Source organism: Ictalurus punctatus, chromosome 13 (genome assembly GCF_001660625.3).
Source record: "Ictalurus punctatus breed USDA103 chromosome 13, Coco_2.0, whole genome shotgun sequence".
NCBI lineage: Eukaryota > Metazoa > Chordata > Actinopteri > Siluriformes > Ictaluridae > Ictalurus > Ictalurus punctatus.
Window position 1 is genome coordinate 25,214,338 of NC_030428.2, and position 8,794 is coordinate 25,223,131.

The window sequence follows — 8,794 nt, forward strand, 5'->3', positions numbered from 1 at the left end:
TAATAATACAGTATATTGCACATTTTAAATGAATTCTAGAGCTGTACATCTAAAATGAAACGTGACCATCAGGGGCAACGAGGCATCTATTTCTACGTAGCGAACAGAACATGACAGTTAATTGGTAAATTCATGAAACACCTGAAGCGTTTTATAGTGTGGTCCCTGGTAGTCCATTAACATGGAAAAACACCCACAGTGTGGACAGAGCACACAGAAACATCTGCTCTCCGTACTGACCAGCACCAACTCATTGAACAAACACAATATAAAGCTGTAGTGACTCTTAAACCTTGATTTTTATTTTTTTTTTGAAAACCTTTAACTATTAAGACCTAAATTAACATAAAATTTTTATACTGTGGTGCATCACTCATAAACTAGGTTCAACAAAGCTTTTTTAGTTAATACAAATCAATTTATAGGTTCTACATTTGCATGACTTGCCCAAAGACTGGAAATACCCCATGTGATAATCCATTATTAAACCACAGTGCTGAATTCTCAAATCTGATTGGTCAGAAGGTTTTGATTAATTTTCTATATCAGCAGCTTTAACAGTAATGAGAGCACTGGAAACACACACACACACACACACACACACACACACACACACACACACACACACACACATATACATATATATAATTTATTGATTTATTTATTTTTTACATTAAACATTTTACTTAAAAAAAAAAATAAGCTACAGTGATATTATACCTGGAAATTAATGAACATTAATGAACAGATTAAATAAAATAAATCAGAAGCCCAATGACGTCTGAGCTTCTGTGAGTCCCAGGCATCCCTGTGACATGGTCACACATCATACAGCAAACCACATACGCCATGCGATGTTAAATGAAGCTGCAACACTGTTTTTTTCACTGACAGAACACTGGCATGTTTATATTATTGCCCTTCACTCCAAGGTCGTTCCACATGGTGAAGAGAGAGAGGAGATGACAACACACAGGGATAAACATACAAGATAAGAACATTTAAATTGCCAGATTATCTGTTACTAGACCATCTTATCGAATAACCTGGTTTACATAACTGATTGGTCAGAAGGTTGATTCATTTTCTACAACAGCAGCTCTGGCAGTAGTGCTCATTTTAAGTTTCTATAGTACGAACTAATTAACTGGGACTTGTATGGTAGATGCTCATGTAAATAAAGTGTAAACATTTCACATTGGTAAATATTTGTCACATTTATCCCAGGCAAACCTGAGAGGACTCTGAGTATCCAAGTCTTAATTTGCATTCCTGCATTTTCACAGTTTAACAGCTATCTAAATCTCAAATTATACCAGAACACAAAAAATCTTGTTCATCGGTATGATCAATTAGGTTAGCTAGCTAGCAGTTTCCACAGCTAAAAGTTTTTTTTTAAGCTATCTTGTCAATTTTGCGAATCAAATTTGAGTCAAATGTGACATCCTTAATAATATGACTTAGTCCTACTTGGTACCAAGTACTAGACACTATAAGTTAATTACTGTAGATATGTGCTATGTTTGCTATGAATTTGATCCAAACAACGATCCGTATAATCAAAATTGAACAGACGGTCTAAGAGGAGTACTACATTTAAAATAACATGTTAAATCATTTTAAAGTTGAGCGATACTAGGATCTAAATGTCTAAGCCCACTACCAATACTGACTGAAGAATCAAGTCTGATTGCTTTACACTGACTGTATAATACAGATTTATCTATTATACACAGAAAATGTCATCAGATCAAATGTCTATGCCTTTTTTTTTTTTTCAAAAAAATTATGGCAACATTAGTCATTGTTAAGTCACGTCAGATGAGAATTCATTCACCTTAAGCCATAAAAGACAACGTCCTGCAAATGTCCTTATTCAACAAAAGACAAGAAGAAGGATTTATGTCCTACATTATTCTTCTTTGAAATGTTTGTTGGATGTCTCACTGTCCATGCAACATGTCACTTATATTTTTAAAAATATTTTAAGATTTGTAACATGAATTACTTTCCCAAAAGGACCAGTCTTCTGCGGCCAGCATGTTGGTCAGCTAACGTTGTGATGAGGTTCATTCTTTTCTGATTTAAGTGTAAACATAAATGGTTTTGATCCATGGTCAGATTATTACCACAATAACTGTTATCATCTAAGAAGCGGCTTTTGTAAACCTCAGTCTACAATGAGTTCTATTGATCTAAAGAAGCAGCTTAAGTCCCATTAAAAGAGCCAGCTGCTAACTTTCTATGACTCTTGTTGAAGACCAAAAAAGTAGGAAAGTAATACGTGTAAAGCATACATTCATGCTCTTAGGGAAACTTCTGTTTATCTCTTATGAATGCACAAATCTAGGGAGATACACATACACCAAGGAATTAACATGCGTGAGGCAGTATTTCACACAGGTTACATAAGCCAAGATTAAGTAACGTTGAAGGTCATGAAGGCACTCAGTGTTGTTTTCTCATGGCTCTTGCTCAAGAATCGAACCTTAGCCGATGCGTCACTCTGATTGGACCCGTCGCTTGATCCAACCTCAACCAGGCTCACTGTCTGTGCCTGTGGAACCATGTTCACCTGATTCGCCAACCGTTTCTGCGAGATGCATCCAAACACCTTTCGGAAACCTTTGCGGAAGTGCTTAGACACCAGAGCGTACACGATGGGGTTGAGGCAGGAGTTGGTGTAAGCCACTAGATGTGAAAGAATGCGTAGCACATAGGTGGCATGGTTGAGGGGAAAATGGCCGAACCACATGCACATGATGATGAGGTGGTGTGGCAGCCAGCAAAGGCAAAACAGAACTGCTACGATCACAATCATCTTGGTCACCCTGCGCTTGGCGAGGCGACTCTCACATGCTTCCTGCATGGGGTCTACACTGGTCCACAGGTAGCGGATGGTTCTGGCGTATGTAAGACCCAAGACCAAGACGGGAACGAGGTAGCCAAATACAAAAGTACAAATGTCCATGGCTCTACGGCTCTGGATGTCCCAGGCAGGGATGCACACAGTGGTTCCATTTAGATCCATCTGTTGGTAGTAGCTAAAGTAGGGACCGGAGAACACCAGCGAGAGAGTCCACACCACTCCGATGGAGGCGAGAGTGTTATGTGGGGTTCGCAGTTCTCTAGCATGAAGGGGGTAGCAAATGGCTAAATATCTGGAAGGAAAAGATGGAAATATCATTTTCAATCATATGTCAGAGTGAAATATTTTGTAACAGTAACAACCATGACTACTTTCACTTTTTCACATCCATCACACTGCGACTAAACAGAGCACTAAATAAATGTACACACTCAGACCCAGAGAAAGTGGCAATATTAGAATTCACTGTACAGTGGTGCTTGAAAGTTTGTGAACCCTTTCGAATTTTCTGAATTTCTGCATAAATACGACCTAAAACATCAGCAGATTTTCACACAAGTCCTAAAAGTAGATAAAAAGAAGCCAATTGAATAAATTAAACAAAAATATTATACTTGGTCATTTATGTATTGAGGAAAATGATCCAATATTACATATCCGTGAATGGTAAAAGTATGTGCACCTTTGCTTTCAGTATCTGGTGTGACCTCCTTGTGTAGAATAACTGTAACTAAACGTTTGGGGTAAGTGTTGATCAGTCCTGCACATCGGCTTGGAGGAGTTTTAGCCCATTCCTCAGTACAGAACCGCTCCAACTCTGGGATGTTGATGTGTTTCCTTACATGAACTGCTCGCTTCAGGTCCTTCCACAACATTTCTATTGGATTAAAGTCAAGACTTTGACTCGACCGTTCCAAAACATTAACTTTATTCTTTTTTAATCGTTCTTTGGTAGAACAACGTGTGTTTAGGGTGCATGACCCAGCTCTTGCTCTTGCTGCATGCCCCACTTTCTTTTGAGATTCTTGGACAGATGTTCTGACATGTTCTTTTATAATACATTGGTGTACTTCAGAATTAGCTGTTCCATCAATGATGGCAAGTTATCCTGGCCCAGATGCAGCAAAACAGGCCTAAATCATGATACAACCCCAAAAAATTCAAAAAAAAAAGTTGGGACACTGTAAAATGTCAAAAAAAAAAAAAAAAAAGAAAAACCCCGGAATGCAGTGATTTGCAAATCTCATAAACCCATATGTTATTCACAGTAGAACATAGAAAACATGTCAAATGTTTAAACTGAGGAAAGGTACCATTTTAAGGGGAAAAAAATAAGGCTATTTTGAATTTGATGGCCACAACATGTCTCAAAAAATTTGGGACGGGGCAACAAAAGGCTGGAAAAGTAACTGTTACTAAAAAGAAACAGCTGGAGGTTAATTGGGAAGAGGTCAGTAAGATGACTGGGTATAAAAATAGTATCTTAGAGAGGCAGAGTCTTTCAGAAGTAAGGATGGGCAGAGATTCACCTATCTTCGAAAAACTGAGTCTACAATTTGTGGAACAATTTCAGAATAATGTTCCTCAACGTAAAATTGCAATGACTATGAATATCTCATCATCTACAGTACATAATATCAAAAGATTCTGAGAATCTGGAGAAATCTCTGCGCGCAAGGGACAAAATCAATATCGCATGCCCGTGATCTTCGAGCCTTCAGGCGGCACTGCATTAAAAACAGGATTGATTCTGTAATGGAAATCACTGCATGGGCTCAGAAACACCTCCAGAACTCATCGTCTGTGAACACAGTTCGCCGTGCCATCCACAAATGCTGGTTAATGCTCCATCATGCAAAGAAGAAGCCATATGTGAACATGATCCAGAAACGCTGCCCTCTTCTCAAGGCCAAAGCTCATTTAGAATGGACTGGGGCAAAGTGGAAAACTGTTCTGTGGTCACACGAATCGAAATTTTAAATTCTTTTTGGAAACCATGGATGCCGCGTCGTCTAAACTAAAGAGGACTAAAGAGGAGAGGGACCATCTGGCTTTTTATCAGTGCTCAGTTCAAAAGCCTGCATCTCTGATGCTATGGGGGTGCATTAGAGCCAGTGGAATGGCTCTGCTTCCATCCAGATTCCATCCCATCTTTACTTCTGAGAGACTCTGCCTCTCTATGATACTCTTTTTATACCCAATCATGTTACTGACCTGTTCCCAATTAACCTAATTAGTTGCAAAATCTTCCTACAGCTTTTTATTTTTAGTTTACACTTACTTTTCCAACCTTTTGTCATCCCAGTCCCAACATTTTTTTGAAGCTTTATGTTTTTCCAAACACAAAACTTCTCATTTAAACCAAAAAGGTCAGACAGGCAGAAAAGTTCTTTTTGAAGAGCAGTTCAGAGATGGATTTGTAACCTTTTCCAGCCTGACAAGCATCAACAACTCTTTTTCTGAGGTTCTCAGAAACCTCCTTTGTCCGTGCCATGATACACTTCCAAAAACATGTCTTGTGAAGATCAGACTTTGATAGATGCCTGTTCTTTAAATAAAACAGGGCACCCACTCACCCCTGATTAACATCCCACTGATTGAAAACACCTGACTCTAATTTCACCTACAATTTAACTGCTAATCCTAGAGGATCACATACTTTTGCCACTCACAGATATGTAATATTGGATCATTTTCCTCAATAAATAATTGGCCATGTATAATATTTTCCTCTGATTTGTTTAATTGGGTTCTCTTTTACTTTTAGGACTTGTGTGAAGATCCGATGATGTCTTAGATCATATATATGCCGATAAATGGAAAATTCTACAGGGTTCACAAACTTTCAAGCACCACTGTATATATCAATATGGAAAACCAAAGCTTATGCTGTGATGGTAATTATTAATATAATAATTCATACATATTTCATATTACTGCAGCTTAATTCTTTTTAAATAAGACATGGAGTGTGCTCCTGAAACAAAACAATTTTTATTACTTGATTTCTCAAACCCTATTTTACTCTTGTTTGTCAGAGATATTTTATTGTTGATGCATATTATTTAATAATACATTATTTAAAAAAAAAATAAAAAAATACAACAGCATGCAAAAGTTTGCATACCCCAAAACATGTAAGAGAAAATGTAATTTATATCAACAAGACATTTAATGTGTTATGTTTCATAGATGTTTCTTCATTAGGACAAGAAACAAAAATGGACAGTGTATCTTAAGATATTAATATATTCTTTTCAAACTATTGCTGGTTTGCTTTACATTTTGGTCGGTATACACTTATAGAGTTATATGTCACTGCTTACTATTGGCTTAGTTAGCAGATATTAGGTCCTCTATGCCTTTCAAATTGACACAACTGCTTTTCTGACAAATTTATATTAGACAATGGAAGTTCAACTGTAGGACATATACCTGATAACGTCTCATAGTGGAATTTCTGCCTCGAAAACCGTTAGAAATCTGTTTACTGTATGTAAAGAATTGAGGACATACCTGTCCAGAGAGACAGCAGTAAGTGTGAAGATGCTGGCATACATGGTCAGATAGATAATAAAGTGCACCACTTTACAAACGAATGCTCCAAACACCCACTCGTCCATGGAATAGATGGTGGCCTGGAGCGGAACGCAAAACAAGATGAAGCAGAGGTCAGCGAGACCCAGGTTCAGGATGAACATGTTAGTCGTCTTGCCATTCATCTGTCCATTGCGAAGCAGTACAGCGAGGACCAGGCAATTTCCCACTGTGCCGAGCACAAAGATAAGAGCAAATACTGAAGCGATGATCGCTGTCTCAACTCTCCTGTTCGAAGAGAAGTGAATCTGCTGTGAGGCGTTCATTGTTTCTGCCAATCCACAAACCCTGCAGGTGTCACAGCCGTTTACACAGAAATCAGGTCTTTGACATGGTCTTTTCTGTGTGCTGAAGAGTCTGAGAAATGAAGCTAATCTAAGACCACACACACACCATCATCAAGCTGTAAAAGTCTCCTCCCATTCTTGATCTTCATGTCGGCTTTACACATACGAAAATATATACATGACCTGAAACGTGTATAAGTGTACTGTATATTTAATATACAACAAGAGCTTTAGCACTGTTTTTTTCCCACTCTTTTTTTCAATTCCCCACATTTCTCTCTCCAATTTAGGCATTTGCAAATCCCCACTAGCCAGCTCTCCCCTATTATATGACACCTACCAACTTGGTAGATGAAGGCTAACACACTTACCTGCATCTTCTTGATCTGCTGCATTACAGGTAGTGTAAGACATTCAGGGGAATCTGCCATCTTCTATACACTGTACATGAGCTCACATACTTAAGTGTTTCTGCGATTGACGTTGGAGAGAGTATGCCCCTCCCACCTGAAGACCATATGCCCCTCCCACCTGAAGACCATGGCCAATTTCGCTCCCTTGGCTCCTGGCCAGGGATACCTGTGGCATTATCAGAATTCAAATGATTCGATTTCCAGACAACAGGGTCATTCTAATACATAGTGACAGCGAATTTATAGGCAATTGTGCTGTGGACGCTCCACATAAACATTAAAAAGACCTGCGTAACTGTTGATATCGTGAAATTTTCTGTAAGCAGACTTTTATTTAGCAAATGTGGAATAGATATCCCATGTGAGCTCTTCGTAAAGAATTTGGGACGGAGATATCTGCACTTTGGGGTTTCTCAGCATGTTTTTTTTGTTTTGTCTTATTAAGTTCAAGACAGAAATAACGAGAGCTAGTTAGTTGGTTTTCAGCTGTGGAGATTTCTATTAGATTTCTAATCTGTAATGGACATTGCAGAGAATAGTAGATTTTTTTAAAGCTATTCTTTATTTCGATAAGTTATGAATGTGTAGTATATAGTTAAGTGTTGGTTAAATGGAAATGCATTCACCTATATATATATATATATATATATATATATATATATATATATATATGTGTGTGTGTGTGTGTGTGTGTGTGTGTGTGTGTGTGTGTGTGTGTGTGTGTATTAAAGCCTTATATACAGTATATTTAATGTAGTGTCTAAGTCCACGTCCCCTACTGTTCATTTTTGCCTTCATTTAAAATTTAATGCTGCCCTCTAGTGGAGAATGATGAACACTACTGGTTCAAATCAATATACTTATATAGGAAGACTCCATTATTAGCATTACATATATGATATATAGTATAACATATGATACATGTAGGGGATTACTCATATGGCTTCATAGAAAGTCTTATCAAATTTGATCTTATTGTCAGGGACTTACTGAAGGGCAAACATGTGACAACAGGTTTACATAACAGGGTTATGTAACTTTTAAAATAAGAAACACTGTTATGAAGGCCACAGATGATTCCCTATGAGTATATTCATAATATATCCTAATACATTCATTATAAATTGTACAAACTGGTTTATGTATTTCTGGAAATGCATTACACGTAATGCATGTACTGCGTAATAAGTAATGTTCATAACACATTATATCACCTGCGTCAAGGAAAACAATTTTTTTTTTAAAATTGGTATTTAATTTGCTTTGTTAGATTTTATTAATAATATGATGTTTGTGGTCTGTGCATAATGACATATTAGCTGGCTGGTTTGCATTTAATAGCCACAATACGTGTTGTTATACATTTTATTGAAAAAGAAAAAGAAGAAAAAGGACCCATCAAGGGCTTTCGGTGGTTAACCAGCCTTAATTTCTTAAAAGGCTTCGGGCCTTTTGTGATAAGGAAATATCTGCTGTTTATTTACTTCCCAAGCTGGACAATCAAAGAAACTGTAGGGGTTGTAGATTAAACCAGTTTATATTAGAAATGGGACAGGATTAATAAATAAATAAACACCACCACAATATAATAAATATGCATGCACCACAGAATTTTTTATTTATTTTTT

The 8,794-nt window shown here is 37.3% G+C and overlaps 1 protein-coding gene across 1 annotated transcript; it reads right to left on the reverse strand.

Moving 5' to 3' along the window:
• Positions 1-714: 714 nt before the first annotated feature.
• LOC108274333 (galanin receptor 2a) lies at positions 715-6,828 on the reverse strand. Its single transcript, XM_017484443.3, has 2 exons — positions 6,386-6,828; positions 715-3,161 (listed from the first exon to the last, which is right to left on the reverse strand). The coding sequence occupies exons 1-2, from the start codon at positions 6,730-6,732 to the stop codon at positions 2,420-2,422; spliced, it is 1,089 nt and encodes a 362-aa protein (XP_017339932.1). The 5' UTR covers positions 6,733-6,828; the 3' UTR covers positions 715-2,419.
• Between the last annotated feature and the right edge of the window lie 1,966 nt (positions 6,829-8,794).

Coding starts and splice junctions, on each gene's coding strand:
- LOC108274333 (XM_017484443.3), bottom strand. CDS start 6,732: ATGAACGCCTCACAGCAGATTCACTTCTCTTCGAACAGGAGAGTTGAG. Junction 3,162..6,385: donor ACTGCTGTCTCTCTGGACAG/GTATGTCCTCAA, acceptor TTTTCCTTCCAG/ATATTTAGCCATTTGCTACC.